Consider the following 15,943-nt stretch of genomic DNA (forward strand, 5'->3'; position numbering starts at 1 on the left):
GCAGTCTCACATCTCTCACTATGTTAGTAAGACAGTTGAGGTGCCAGATCTGAGTCTGTCTGCTTGTGGCAGTCTCACATCTCTCACTGTGTTAGTAAGACAATTGAGGTGCCAGACCTGAGTCTGTCTGCTTGTGGCAGTCCCACATCTCTCACTGTGTTAGTAAGACAGTTGAGGTACCTGACCCGAGTCTGTCTGCTTGTGGCTGTCTCACATCTCTCACTGTGTTAGTAAGACAGTTGAGGTGCCAGACCCGAGTCTGTCTGCTTGTGGCAGTCTCCCATCTCTCACTGTGTTAGTAAGACAGTTGAGGTACCTGACCCGAGTCTGTCTGCTTGTGGCTGTCCCACATCTCTCACTGTGTTAGTAAGACAATTGAGGTGCCAGACCTGAGTCTGTCTGCTTGTGGCAGTCCCACATCTCTCACTGTGTTAGTAAGACAGTTGAGGTACCTGACCCGAGTCTGTCTGCTTGTGGCAGTCCCACATCTCTCACTGTGTTAGTAAGACAATTGAGGTACCTGACCCGAGTCTGTCTGCTTGTGGCAGTCCCACATCTCTCACTGTGTTAGTAAGACAGTTGAGGTGCCAGACCCGAGTCTGTATGCTTGTGGCTGTCCCACATCACTCACTGTGTTAGTAAGACAGTTAAGGTGCCAGACCCGAGTGTCTCTGCTTGTGGCACATCTCTCATCATGTTGGCAAGACGGCGAAGGTGCCAGGCCCAAATCAGTATAGTTGTCGCTGTATCATCTCTATCACTAGGATGGCAACACGGTGGAGGTGCCAGGCCCGAGGCTGTGGCTGTGGCTGTCTCACATCTATCGCTGTGTTGGCAAGACAATGGTGTGCCACAGGCATAGACCCGATCTCTCTCACTGTGTTGGCAACACGGTGGAGGTGCAAGGCTCGAGGCTGTGGTTGTGACTGCCTCACCTCTCTTGCTGTGTTAGCAAGACAATGGATGTGATATAGGCATAGACCCAGTTCGGTCTGGTTGTGACTGTCTCACATCTCTCGCTGTGTTGGCAAGACAATGGTGTGCCATAGGCATATACCCGATCTCTCTCACTGGGTTGGCAACACGGTGGAGGTGTCAGGCCCGAGGCTGTGGTTGTGACTGCCTCATATCTCTCGCTGTGTTAGCAAGACAATGGATGTGCTGTAGGCATAGACCCGATTCGGTCTGGTTGTGACTGTTTCATCTCTCTCGCCGTGTTGGCAACACGGCGGAGGTTCCAGACTCGAGTCTGTCTAGTTGAGGCAGTCCAACAACTCTCGCTGTGTTGACAAGACAATGGATGTGCTGTAAGCATAGACCCGATTCGGTCTGTTGTGATTTGTCTAATCACTCTGACCGTGGTGGCAAGTTGGTGGAGGTGCCAGACCCGATTCAGTCTGGCTGTGACTGTCCCATCTCTCTGACCGTGTTGGTCAATGTTCTCGGCCCGATTCGTTCTGACTTTGTAAAATGTCAATGTAGAAAAGTACTAGTAAAAATTCAATATCGAAATGATTTATATACCATTAAAATGACTTTAATAAATAATCCATTCCATTCACTGAAATATCTTACATCCGCTTATTATCTTAGATCCTCATTCGTGAAAACGTCCAGCAACGTTCGAAACAACCGAAATTTCCCGAACGCTTTCCGAAGGGAGACTATTCAACTCTCAACATCGTAAATTTAACGATGTGAAATTATTTACAGACAACAAAATATTCTATTTTTTCAGAGCTACTCGGGTTTTTTATGTAAAATGTAGCTTACGGAAATACCCGAATAGTTCCGATCAGAGACATGGCACTCCAACGCCCTCTTTTTTTAAACTAGGGATGAAAGACGAAATTAATCCTTTTTTAAAGAATTTCGACTACTAGTATTTCATATTGGTTTTTAACTCATGTCGATGAAACAAAATATACTTCAAACTACAATACCGAAGTTTCGCCACCCCGTTCCGAGACAACCACACTTATGCGAATGACGTCATCAAATTTCAGCGGGTTTTCTCGATCTTTTAACTTTATTGTGAATGCCTACGCCTAATTCTATACAATTGAAATGCGAAATTTCCTACAACGAAAACGACCATCGTTCCCGGCGTAGCAGTTCTCGGGCGAGATAGCGAAACCTCCCTATTGTAAAGGTGTAATCTTCCTCTATGCGTTGAATTAACCATTTCATACTAGAATATTCGCAGTGTTTCCTTTGATACCCAGTGTCAGAATGATGTCCACACTCACGCAATCACCGAAACGTCGACTGGTCATGGGGCGGGCCCGATATTCTGAACGGGTTCCTGCTTAACATATTTGAATCTTCAGGGATAATAGGTACGAGAAACTACCAGTGCCATCCTTTAAGTATCAGTCGCGCCACCTGCGAAACAGGAAGTGAACTACACACGTCTGTGGAGTTTACACCTGATTTAACAGTTCAGTTGAGCTGGTGCCGATTTGACCAATCAGAGGAGAGTATCATCATTTGAAATCGAGGTCGTTGATAGTCAATTCCGAAATTCTACTGGCCAGTTCATTCAGTTCAACCTGATCCGGACGAAATGGTAAGTTTCTAATCAAATAAAAATACATGCACGGGACGAACCTGAATGTCACGATTGCTGTAGGTTGAACTGAACAGAACTATATTACTCTATCCACGGACTTATAAGGTCAGTTTCGCATGCAATAAGTTCGACCTTTTTCTACTGCGTGGGGCGTTATAATATCCACTCGATATCATTTATTTTAAAGATAAACAGCTTTTAAATGAATTCATACCTGTCGTTAGATTGTAGAAATAGTGACTTTTATGAGTGCAAAACTGACCTTATAGGTCTACGGATAGAGTATATTGAAATTCAATGTGTTGCTACATTTACAAAACATACGACTCTATTCCTGGAGAGAATGTCTAAAAATAGATTCTTGTCCAAGAAAATGCCTTTGTTTCTACAGTCAGTGTCACTCAAACGAAAACGAAAATATCAGCACAAGTACTGCGCAGTATACACAGTATAATTAGTTTTAGTCCGAGTGACACCACGTTACCATAGAAACCATCACAGTTAGCAAAGAAGGTTCGCGTCTCCCTGAAATGAGAGTGCATTAGTATACAATCCTGACACCAGAGGTCACTGCGCTATACCAGTTGAAGAAGCAAGGCAAGCGATGAAACCTCTGACTCTGAGTCCGAGTCTCCATAAATTTTTACACAATGGATGTGTCTTTGATAATTGTCTCTGTCTTCGTTCCGCCCCATATTAATACTGAATCCCTCGTATAAGAACACCCATTTGAGCCATCTTTTGCCTTCTTGTCCGGCATTTTCACAAAAGTTGACACAGGACTTTGTTTATGTTTTTCTTTCGCTGTATAATTTTTTTCCGCAACACAGTTCGAGATGCCTTTCAAATGAGAACACTTCTCGTTTTTGTCAAGATAAAAATGATCCGTGACGTAAAGCTGCGCTTTCGTCAAGCTTCGATGATTCCTCATTTGCATAAGCCGATGATGACGTTTACTGTCTTGTCTGAGCATGCGCACAGCGAGTAGCACCAGGAGTATTAGGATGAATCCACCGGCGATCGGCACGGCAATGACAGCCGCTTTAAACCAGAGTTCTTTCTCGGAGGAGTACTCCTCGTGGTGGATCGGGGTGTCATGGTTGATAAGATGAACCTTGGTTTCGATGTCTTCTTGTATAACTGAAAAGATAGGACGGGAAAAATACATAAGCAGGGCTACCAAGAAACTTTTCAGGTTTGTTGAGATTACTCTTAAGTAATTCAACAGTGCTGCCACCGCCCAACAGACTCTGAAAGGCACAAAAATACTCTTACAAGAGGCATGAAAGTTGGGCTGGGCTAAGGCCCGTGGTCCCTTTCGTCCATAAGATACCGGTAGCACACTATTCATCTTGGGCAGGCGGGAGTGCTGCCACCTTCTACGAGATGGCGACACCTAGAAAAACCGCTCACCGCAGAAAAAAACTTCTTCTTCTTGCTTTCAACGTGTTGATAAACACGGCTGTCGGTAGCTCGTTCGTTAGATAAACTATTTGAGTGACTCCGGTTTAGAAAGACTAACAAAACCGCTTGAGTATCTAGCCGCCTTAATTTAATTGCTACCTGACGCCGCGCGTCTGAGGCCAACTGAGGCGGAGGTAGCTGCAACATGCGAGGCCGCGCCAGACTAAACTGACTCAGCCATATCAATGTTCTTACTCCACGATATCGATAGTACCGTACCATTACATGTACGTTTAACGCTTCAAAACATATACATGTATACATAAATATTCTGATTCCAGAGCTTTCAACCAGACTGAACAGGAATTACGAAATACGCACCATCCCGGCCATGCGAAAGTTGGGTTGTTATGAGGCACTGTTGCGGTGGCCCCGGGGAATTGATAGTCCCCTAGATATAATGCTAGTTTTAAAAATAAATAGTTTAATGCTACACAAAAACCGAGATAAGCTTCGGCGACTCGATCAACAGCTAAGCCGCCAAGTGCTACAGTCCCCACCCGATGTTCTTGCCGTTTCGTTCACTGATTTATTAAGTCGTTTGATGACTGTTTCAGAATCGGGTCCAAGAGGCATGGAAGCACTTTCCTCGTGTCTTCTTCCCCGTAGATGGGCAGGATCCTCCTTCCCAATCCTCTCCCCCACCCAGTCCCCAACCCTGTATACCTTTCTGCCTCTGGATCCAGCACTGCCACTGATTCTGGCTGGTCCAAGAGACCCGGGAGAACTTTCTTCCATGTCTCCTTCCCCGCAGATGCGCAGGAGCCCACCCGGGAGTCCACCAGACACATGGTCTTGATTCAGCAGCCTGGCACCGCAAAACAACCGCTCAGCGACGTCTAGTCTCCGGCAATCTCTGTGTTTCGAAAGTAACTTTGTCGAACAAAGTTGTCAAATCATGGGCAGATTTGCCTTTTTACTTTAAACGAGATATCTTTAATACTAACGTTAGGTCTTTTTACACGGTACTGGTTCGAGGAATTCCTCCTGAACCCACCCGAGGCCTGTTCGGTAACAAGTAAGTTCGTTCGCTTTTACACGAACTGGCATCGATCCAGATCGAGGAGGGTTCGTTGGGTTCACAACATTTAGTGATTATTTCAAGACAGTTTTCACTCCTACGATGTATTTCTGCTTTAGTGAAAAGTTTACCGTTTGTGTCTTTTCGATGGTCATGCGAAACAATGATGTCGCTAACTCGTCAGGTTGTGTTTCTGAACCGTTGAGTGTCTTTTAGAGGTCGCCCGTCTTCATACTTTTATAGGACCATGTCATTTCCTTGTAGCCGCTTTTAATAATGCTTGTTCAAGCGGGATCAAGTTGACATTAGATGGCTGGACTACCAACACTTCATTGACTGGACTATACGTGACTCTGACACCCCTGACAATCATCTTCAACAGACTCTGCAGGATAAAAACTAACAAGAAGGCTCCACTACATCTTGACTACACCCAAAAAACCTCCAAACCTTTGACGTTAGATGACTGGACTAACCAACCCTATATTGACTGTACAGACAACTCTGAAACCCTGTCAAACTATCCATCTTCGGCAGACTCAGCAGGATAAAAACTGACAAGCAGTCTGCGACATCATCGGCGAGACGCCAGCGGAGCTCATAACAGATTCTAAGTTTGTGTCATATTGACTGGACTACTAAACCTACATTGACTGGACTATACAAGACTCGAAACCCGTGACAGTCTATCCATCTTCAACAAACTACCGCAACAAACTCTGCAGGTTAATACTAATAAGCATCTTCGGTAACGAGATGCCGCAGGAACAACCAACAGTTGCCAAGTTCACCATGTGTTCGACCTGATTTAGCGTCTCCCCATGTTAACTTTATTCACATAATGCAAAATGACATTAACGAGGGTTCGATTACCGCTCAAATTGGGTTTGTGTACCTAGCTAAATGCGCTAACCGTGCTAACGAAGCTAGCAAACATTCATGTTGTTAACCCTCTACCACCTCGAACAGGCCGTTATTGAGAAAAACGTGCATGACGTGCAAGTAAGTTATCTTCAAGCAATCAAAGACAGAAGTCCAACCTCGCCATTAAGGACACTCTCGGGACTGACAAGTGCTGTCCTTAATAGAGAGATGTCCTGATTAGAGAGGTCAAATTGAATGGAAACAACCTGGTCATTTTGGACAAAAACTAGTGTCCTTGATAGGTAGTGTGACCTTTGTAGAGAAGTTTCTTCTAAAGGAAGGTTCAACTGTACTCATAATGGCTTGATCGCGTCTAACTATGGTCACGTGATAGCTATCCTACTCGATATTAGGGAGTTTTCGCAGAGTAACCAAAACGTCTATGCAGATGCCTACAGCACATTACGATATCCTGGTAATGACATTGGAATAGGCGTTCGTGTTGACGTTTCGTTGCGTTTTGCGAAAACACCCTATAATCAACAAATCCTGATGCCCCAAACTTCCCAATTCGCTATTCCTTTGCAATTTGTCCAAGATAACCACTAGAAATCAGTCCCCATACCACGGACATGCAAGGGAACATAAAACCGCCGACAATACTGTAGATCTTTGCTACATAGACCGAAGGAGATTTGAATAAACTGACAAGAATAGACGGGCCTAATCACAGAGAAATCAACCTATAATTTAATCATCTTGTCTTGATGAAAATAGGAGGTCAGGACTCGCAGTTGTGGAATGCGCATGCGTTACATTTGTATATGTGTTTTGCGCATGCGTTAGTTTTGAATGGCACCTGTCAGATTTGGTGAATACATATTTTTCGTTTGCATTTAGAGACCCACGGCACAGGCAAACAATAGGCCAATCGCGAGCGTAAAATAAAATTCCTGGAGGATTATCGAATATTACGCGGGGAGTGTTTACCTGTAAGACGACACTGTTAACCCTCCAACCATACGGGGCAAGTTCTGTCAAAAATTAATCACTTTTGCGATGTGTTCTATATCTCCGACTATCGACACAATCACTTCATCACTATCAGATCATGACATACAATTAAATACCACAATGAATGTTAAAAAAGTGACACCAATATCTAGCACAAACAACTTGAAACACTTTCGGACAGTTTATCTGAAATTTTCCATTGATTATCTTTAATAAAACATCATTTGAACTAGGGCCTGTCAATCAAAGTCCTGATCATTAAGTCCATTCCCTGCAACAAGAACAATCTGTCGCGTGTATTAAGTACAGAAAGAGTATTGGTGACATTTCAAGATATTTTGTGATCAGTCATAGTTGCGTTTTTAGTTAATTTGACCCAATATCTCAGTGTATTGTATATGGACTGTACACACTATTTTTTGTCATTTTGTGCTGGGTTTCTTAAAGGCGCCAATTGATTTTTCATGTTGTCATTTCGTCCAAAGATATCGGTCATCGATTCTCAAGTGGGTCGCATAGACGCCTTTTGTTTTATTTCTAGTGCATAAAAATACACCAATGTGGTTGACCACAGCTAAGATGATATTATGAATATGAAGGACCGGCTTAAATCCGTACTCACAGTATAAAGTGGTATATACAATTGTAGCAATGACAAAAATATAGCCCATACTGTGTACAAAACAGCTGGCAGTACAAAGGCTTGAATTGTACCACCCTACTTTATATATTTTTTGGTTGACTTTATCGGGGTTTTCAGCTCTAGATTCTATTTTTGTAGCAAGAGAATTATTTTCAGTATGGGTCTAAAATCTATCGGATACATAGCCAATTTTGTAAAAAGAGAGAGTAGACCTTGATTGGTAAATGTTTCATCCTAATGTTGCGCCATACTTTGTGTGTGTTACGAACAAAACTAAAAATAGATCAAGATAGTTTCAATTTCAGCCGCAGAGCACTAGAGTCGCCCGCTGTTGTTGTTGTTGGTGGTTTTGTTACGAATGGGCATTGTGCCGGGCCGTAGTAATGCCTGCGTAAAATTACACTGCAACCTGCTCAATTGGAAGAATTCAAAGTCCATATATCACGTGCTGTTTCAGTCCAATGAATTTCCCCGACAAAAACAAAGGCAGTATCTTGTCATGGCACCGTAACTCGTCCCCAGTGTCGCGTGATGAGTCAGAATGTAAACAAAGAGATGAACAGTCTGGTGGCTGATAACATTTGATGCGAGACAGGTGCACTGACACTCCCAAGTGACAAAAGCCTTGTCTAGCACTTGTGTTGTTGTGTGATCGGGAAGGACTACAACTACACACAGGCGAGGATCCAAGAGCACAAGTCGCCCCGCCCCCCCAACCCCGCCCACCCCCATCTATTTCATGGAAATATTTTAAATTAATCATATTTTTTAACGAATTTTGCAGTACCACAGTGCACGCCCCCTCTTGTTGTGGCATCATGGATCCACCCCTAGGAGCAGCCACTTCTTAAAAAATAGTGGAGGCGATTTCAAAATGGTTTTTCCGATCGAAATGATAGCCTCACTGACCAATTAAGAGACGGATATACAAAATGGAGTAAAGTAAAGTAAAGTTTGTTTATTATAGTGTCATCCCTAATGAAAGGACAAGCCAGCTTTTGGCTTATGAGACACTCTTTACTTCCAAACTCCTATCTCTAATGCCAGGCGCCTGGCGAGAAGGCAGTTTGTACCCTATATTTAACTAGCTGGCGACTAACCAACTTCTCGCATCGGAAAGAGGTTACCAGCGGGACTCGAACCTTCGACCTTCCGTTCACGAGGCGGGCGCCTTAACCACTCGGCCATCGAGATCGGTATATTCGTTTGAGATGGTGTGGAGCGCCACGTAGTGTCTAAACCTTGCACTATTCGAAAGGGGGAAACAACAACAAAATGGAGAATACATGCTAAATGATTGAGAATATAGGCTTACACAGATTAAATCTCCGACAAAATTGTAAGTGAATTGAATTTAATACGAAGCTAGGGCAACTGGAAGCTGCTTAATGATATCATACCGTTAAGAGATAACTCCATAAGTGAACGACTCTCACTCTTCTTCAGAGATGTACAATGTCAGGCATTCATTGTGGTTTGTCCGTTTGTTAACAGGTGGCAGGTCGATCGCCCCACGATTATCCGCATACACTGATTTCAATGTTGAAGAATAGCAACCAAAAAGAGTCTTTTTATGGTGTTATCTATTCATTCTGCTTAATAATTACCTTTTTGAGTACGATTCTCCGCTTTTATTTCCATATCGACGCTGTCAACATTGTCCATATAATTACACATATCGTCTGGGCAGCACATGAGTATTGGCCACTCTTCCTGTCCGTTTCTGGCCTTGATAATATCTCCCCTCCCACTGCACAAGTCCCTATCCCGCATCTGTAACAGGTCCACGCAACCGTGGGCGGAATTGGCGCTGTCACCTTCGTACGTCAGCAGACTGTAGCAGCGTCCCTCCTGTGACTTGCACATATAACCCGTCTGAACGCATGATGGCGCGTTGCAGTAGCAACGTATTTCACCTGCAAAGATAAAGAATTCAGAAATGTAAGTAAAGGTTTCGTTGTCAATGAATGTATTCTACATTTTCACTGAATATTGCCATTTACCTGGCTCGAAAATGCTGTAAACTCATTGAATATGGACATCCACCTGGCTCGCAAATGCTGTAGACTCATTGAATTAGGCCAACCACTTGGCTCGCAAAAGCTGTAGAAGCATTGCATAAGGCCGTCCACCTGGCTCGCATATGCTGTAGACTTATTGAATATGGCCATCCACCTTGCTTGCAATTGCTGTAGACTGCGCTCACAGTTGAGCAGAGAGCTATACACGTCAGTTGGGATACAGATCACAAGAGTTCCGTTTCTATTTGCACTGCAGTGCATCTTCAGTTACTGTGAATCAACGTATGTTACATCATTGCTGTTTTCACGAAGTGGCCAATCTGCAAGATTTCTGCCGTGAATTTGAGATTTGAGTGACCCGAACCCAAGAGACTCTCGCTCGGCAGGCACAGACTCCACATTGCAGTCCCGCACTAACTGGCAATCACGTGGTCACCGGCCTGTCAAACCCGAAATGCAATTTGAAATTCTGGTGAAACGAGTCGCCTTTGTTTCCTTTCTTGCCTGCCGTGCCAATCTGGCAGACGACAGCTGGCAGGAGACATGCATTGATAATTGGCCAATCATAATAATTTCATAGCAATTTTATAAATTATTGAATGCTTTTTATTCTTTTTCACATCGTGACATGATGCAATGAATCATCAAGAATCGTTTGGCGACATTTTCGAGCGGATATGCGCATTGTCTGAATCTCCAACACTTGCGCAGCAGAGTTGGTCGCAGGTCGGTTCACTTCACGGGCACCTGTTTTGTCAGCCCATTTTTCACCAGACTGCATGACACGACTTTCAAAAAACGATTTCTGATGGTCACCCTAAAACAAAATAACCTTAAGAACACGTTAAAATACTCAATACATGTAGGCCGATATAATTTCGACCGTTTCTGAAACATAGACAAAAGAAAAAGCCCCCTCCAAGTCTCGCCTCTTAAGCCAAGTTTGAGCTTACCGCAAGTTTTCTCATAAACCATTAACAAACAACCGTTATTTATTTATTGTTTAATCCATATTTGGCATAATCGTCTGTCAACCTTGATGTTTGTCGCACAAATATGGCGGCAGGTTACTCCATTTTGGCGCCGCGAAGACGTCGTCGTAATCCTGTCGCTTCGGGTTGTGATATACAAGTTCGGCAGCGAAGCAGGCTAAACGAAGGGTATGAGAGGGAAAGGCCTGGTTTTTACACCGAAAACAGAGTTAGAATCTCCCCTCCCTTGGATTGATTGGCCAATGTGTGTGTGTGGGGGGGGGGACGGGACTACGTACCAAGGAGCAGGGTGTCACCTATCTCACCCGAGCCGGTCAAGATTCCCTGGAGCCAAAGATACAAAATACAGAACATAGCACAAAGTCCTCAATCGGGAACTACAAACAAAGGAGCTTTGACACATCTCACCCCAGCATGTCAAAATTTCCATCTTAAAGGGCGACTCAGGTAGAAGACATGGAGGCAAGATAAAGTTCACGAAGTCGTCAAGAGGAGTGTCTCCTATCTCACAGTTACATTGAAACTATCAAGGCTTGTACAAGCAATATAAACACCTGAAGAAAACCCAACAAGTCCCCGAACCGCACATGACATTCGCCTCAGGACGACCAGTTTGACCACATAGCTCCTGCCCTTTAACCGTCATAAGCTTTGAAATCGTTAAAGGAGCATTGCCTTGTGTGCCAAGATGCTTTCGCACTGGGGAAGTAGTGCTAAAAGATGTCGCACACAGAAAGGATGCAGAATTGGTTTGGGAAAAAAGGCTCAATCGAACGGTGCTCAATCCTTCTGCGTCTTATCTGCAGTCGCAACGAAACGTAACGCGCCGACAGACAATCTCAACATTAGGCCCGGTCTGAAGTCTAGCGTAACACGGCATTATTTCTCTATATATCTCGTAACTTAATTGCAGCTTTATCAGACAAATATCTTTTTTATCTCGTATGTAATCTACCATTAGGAGTGTTACGAGCACTGAAAGACTCTTGCGCAATAGTGGGATCAAACGGTATTATAAATACACTGCTAAGAGATATGCAATCATTTGTGCACATTTGCGATATTTTCCAAGGCCATAGGGCGTTCTGTGCAAAAAGGCATGGGTGGAGGGAGCGCTTTGGTTTATATCATGACGACAAACCGACAAACGTATGCTTCCGATGAAGCGCAGCAACGGCTGATGAGGAACTGGTCCACAAAGCTTTCTGTTCTTTTCATTTTGCGCACTGCTAATGCCGCAAGTACCACGGCGCGAGATAAAACGAGATTGCAAGAAAAGTCCTCGTCCCTAAGATCCGTACGCCAGGCAAAAAGAAGCTGAGTGCTATTTGTCTAGTGTAATGGCACCCAGGGTGCTTATTGTCCAGTCGATCTCGAACCTGGGTGCCATTTGTCGGCACCCAGGACGACATCCACCCTTTCAGCCAAAATAACTGCCATCCTAAGTTTCCTGACGCAACACCCAACCACCTCTGATAAAATCGCGGCCAAGTTCCAAACGAGCATGTTCTCCTGCCGAATGGATCATAGCAAGCCACGTTGGCGGCAGCTTGAAGGAAAACTATTGCAAATAACCGTCTTTTAAGGCCTGGTCCCATTGTTTGTGGTCGCAAACAAGACGATCTGGTTGTCGATCAGGGTTGGAGATAAAATCTGTCTCCAGCCGGAACACCGACATTATCTTCCTGTTCTTGTCAAACGAAGAATGATGTGTTTCGCGCTGCCATGCATTGGTAGACGGCTTTTAATGTATACACAGGTACCGTATAGACCCACTGAGCGACATGGAGTATTTTTTTGACAAAAAAGTCCGCTTGGTGTCTTTCGACTTAGTTCTCGGCCTACTCAGTGCAGACGGTGAAAGAAGGTCACCACCCTCCCCGAATTAAAAGATGCGCCTGAAACTTGACAAAATTCTAAAGTATTTCTGAATCCCAGGTCGTGGCGCTGTACGTTTTCGCCAACAGTCATGAACCAAATCTGCTGTAGCTCGATCAAGGTGATGTATATAGAAAACGACCAAAGTGCTTTAGAATTACCGGTAAAGCTTGCGGATCAACCAAATACGTCCCGGTATATTTCAAATTTATTCAAACATGATATACGCGATGAGAAAGGTAAGTAGATTCGCTTGGCTGGCTCCACCAAGAACATGCACACACACCGCGAATCGGCGACGCGATTTCTGATCACTATCTCGCCACAATAGGACGATTTTCCCTCTATCAATCGCGTTTTCTAAAGGTTTTACAACCCATAGATAATTCCAGAGATCCTAGAGATAGTAGCCATGGTGTTTATGAAATCTAATGAAATATAACCTAGATGTCGTCCAGATAAGCTTGCTTCGTAAGAGTAAATTTTCAAAGCATCGTTCCAGGGATTTGGTGAACTTTGTCCGTGGAGACAGAGTTGGGATACCTGTGAGTTATCAAGAATGATATGGGTATAAGACCCTCATGTGATAAAATGATGTTTGGGGTGGGTTGGGCGAGTTTGCTGTATGGGTTTGTGAGCAGACGATAGTGTAATTATCGTGTAATTGGGGTATGAGACTCGTAATAATGCTGGTTTAAGTATCACTTTGCAATATTTATGGAGGGGGCAGCGATGGTTGGCGGGAATCACCAACTCACATGGCTTGTCAAAAATGCCATTACACTCTTGACACAAAGAGAGAGAAAAATAAAAAAAATGTTATTTGCGACCGGCCAAAAGGTACAATTTTTAAAGAACAATTGTGATTTTACCACACATTATCAGCTCATGCACGTAATGTCACATCCTGGCATAACCATTGGTTTTCAATATACATGTAGGCCCTACTTCGCCTGTCGATATTTCAAATTTTGTGTACGAGGTAGGAGCATCAATGACCTGATCTCAGGATGGTAATGCTGTCTGTACAATATATTGTCCATATACTCGAGTTTCGCACGCCTAACGTCCACTGTAGTAAGCCAGTGTATGTGTTCATTTCGGTAGGCCCACGACGGGAGTAAGTTTCTTTCTTGATTGACCAGCAGCGGCCATGGCAATAGTGGCTTGAATGGAAGGCCTTAAATTTCCCCAATTTCGGGCCTAGAAATGTTCACTATGTGAAGATCTGGCTGGACGTTTGAAGTGAGAGACTAGAGTATATTGTGCCTGTACTCGTTATATAATCATATGAAATGTAATTGACACAAAACACAGAATGCAATGAAAAGGGATTCCTCGATTTTGGTAGTTCGGTCTTTATTTTTGTAGTAAGGGGTCTTTGTTTTGTAATCACCCATATGAAAAGCGAAGTTTCGGGGTTACTTTGTTATCAGACTTTTCTCACATTTTTGACGCTGCAGCATCAAATGCACTTCGTCTTGTTGTCCATACACATGTTATACTGAGCGACACAAGCCCGTCAAAAACTGTATTATCAGCAGACCGAGCAGGCTAGTCGGCGACATAATCCCCCCGCCCGAATCATTAGAACAATTACAGAAGAAGGTCTCCACATAGTTAAGAACCCTTGACGGGCACAAATCCCTTCTTACAAAAGCACAAAATAAGCCCCGATTATGGTTATTTTCTTTGGCGCCGTCTTGTCAGACTGCCGCTTATTTCCTTCTCCGAAAACCTGAGATTGACACTCGCGACGCCATTTTATAAAATGATGATTATGATTACCCCGCAGAACGGTATTGTTTTCGGTCGTTGCGTTCGTTGTGTCGCGTTTTTTCTTCCGGGGTTCTGCCCTTTGAGGTTATCACGTGACACAATGGGGCGATGGCGGATTTTTCAAAGTCCCGAGGCGGTCACGCTCCCCGATAAGGGATTATCTACCATATGATTTCGGGACATTAAAAAATGACTGTAGTCATGGTGATGATTAATATGGCAGAAGAGAAAAATGGAGACAAAGAAGAAGACGATATCCGAGAAGGTGACTGCTAAAACTCGGAATGAAATCATCGAAACGAAATGTGTTTTAGCGAAATGAAGAATAACTGGCGAAATGATAAGTCAGAAAATTCACAACACTGAATTGGTAGTACATGTATTTCCCCGTCGTCTCACTTTAGAGAACCGATCAGCTGATTGATGGTCCAAGCTATTGATTTCGTGGCTAAAGGCGCCGCCATCAAGGCCAGCCTCGCGTGACCCGCCACATTCTGCAAATCTCTTTATAATTGAGTCACAACAACCTGTCGTTTGATCACTGAGTGTCGTCTGCTCTAATCGATATCAATTAATCCTGCATCAGGGTCGGCTTGTCCGTCTGACGCCAGGAGGTCGCCAGTGGCGCCACTGACTCACTGGCAGCGCGCGCCGATCGATGCGGCGGGGACCATGGGCCCGAGAGAATTGATCATAGCTAATCAGGATGATAATTTGTGTATTATTAAGTAGGAACAGACTGAATACATTTGTTTAATCAAAAGGGTAAATTGCTGGTTATTTAGTCATGTAATTTACAGACAGACTGAGTAATGAGTTTTTTGTGACAACAATGTTGCATACGATTTCAGATGATTAATGTGCATCTTAAAAGTACATGTGTTCGCGAGTAAGATCGTCTTGAAATGAGCAGAAACAAAATTATAGATGGTGTCCGTGGCAGCCACATTGGATACAGTACGGATATCGCACTTCAACAAATCTAATGTTATCATCATCAAAACACTTTGCCCTTATGTGGCCAACTCATTTCGATGCAATTAGCAGCACAGACAGCATTCTCTCCTCTCTAGCCCGCATCATCGATCTGCGGATTCCATTGAAATTATTTGCCAAAGACTATAAACACCGGAGACAGACCCGGTCCCGGACTGGATGGCGTCGTCTGCGCGTCATGCCAACTTCAGGCTGCGGGTTATTCGATCCCGAGTTGTCTGTTTTGAATAATTACAATAATCCATATGCCGAGCTGCAGGGAAATGCTCCACAATGGGATTAGTTTTCCCGATACAAGCTGGGAGCATGTCTTTTTGAAAAAGTGCAGTCGGTGTTGTCATCTGATCTGCGACGAAGCTGGCGGAGGCTGTTCAAATAGGTGGACCTTCCCATCTGCGTATACCCAGAGGGTTGATGTATACTGTGAGCGCTGAATTCATTGAGGGGCGGCGTGCAAAATACAGCCAGTGCTGTATAAAAAATGAATTGCCTCTTCAAGAAAACTGCGTTTTTTAGTCGGGCCATGCGGGCACTCCGAGCAAAATAGAACCGAAGAAGCACGCGTTACAATACCCAATCGTGCGAGCACTGATAACATATTATTTCAAAATCCCTTTTGATGATTTATGTTTATATTCAAGTATACTATAAGGTTTCTTTATCTGTATACATCCTGAGATACTTGGTCAATTTTACAAA

General features: G+C 43.9%; 1 protein-coding gene across 1 annotated transcript in view; it reads right to left on the bottom strand.

Annotated features, from left to right (window-relative positions):
* Positions 1-1,541: 1,541 nt before the first annotated feature.
* LOC135500748 (BMP and activin membrane-bound inhibitor homolog) overlaps positions 1,542-15,943 on the bottom strand; it is a 29,583-nt gene continuing 15,181 nt past the window's right edge. Inside the window, exons 2-3 of the mRNA XM_064792400.1 lie at positions 9,186-9,494; positions 1,542-3,712 (exon numbers count right to left, since the gene is read on the bottom strand). Coding sequence (XP_064648470.1) covers positions 3,216-3,712; positions 9,186-9,494 — 806 coding nt within the window. The 3' untranslated portion in view covers positions 1,542-3,215. The remainder of the gene's footprint in view (positions 3,713-9,185; positions 9,495-15,943) is intronic.

This window comes from Lineus longissimus, chromosome 16 (assembly GCF_910592395.1).
Source record: "Lineus longissimus chromosome 16, tnLinLong1.2, whole genome shotgun sequence".
Classification (NCBI taxonomy): Eukaryota; Metazoa; Nemertea; class Pilidiophora; order Heteronemertea; family Lineidae; genus Lineus; species Lineus longissimus.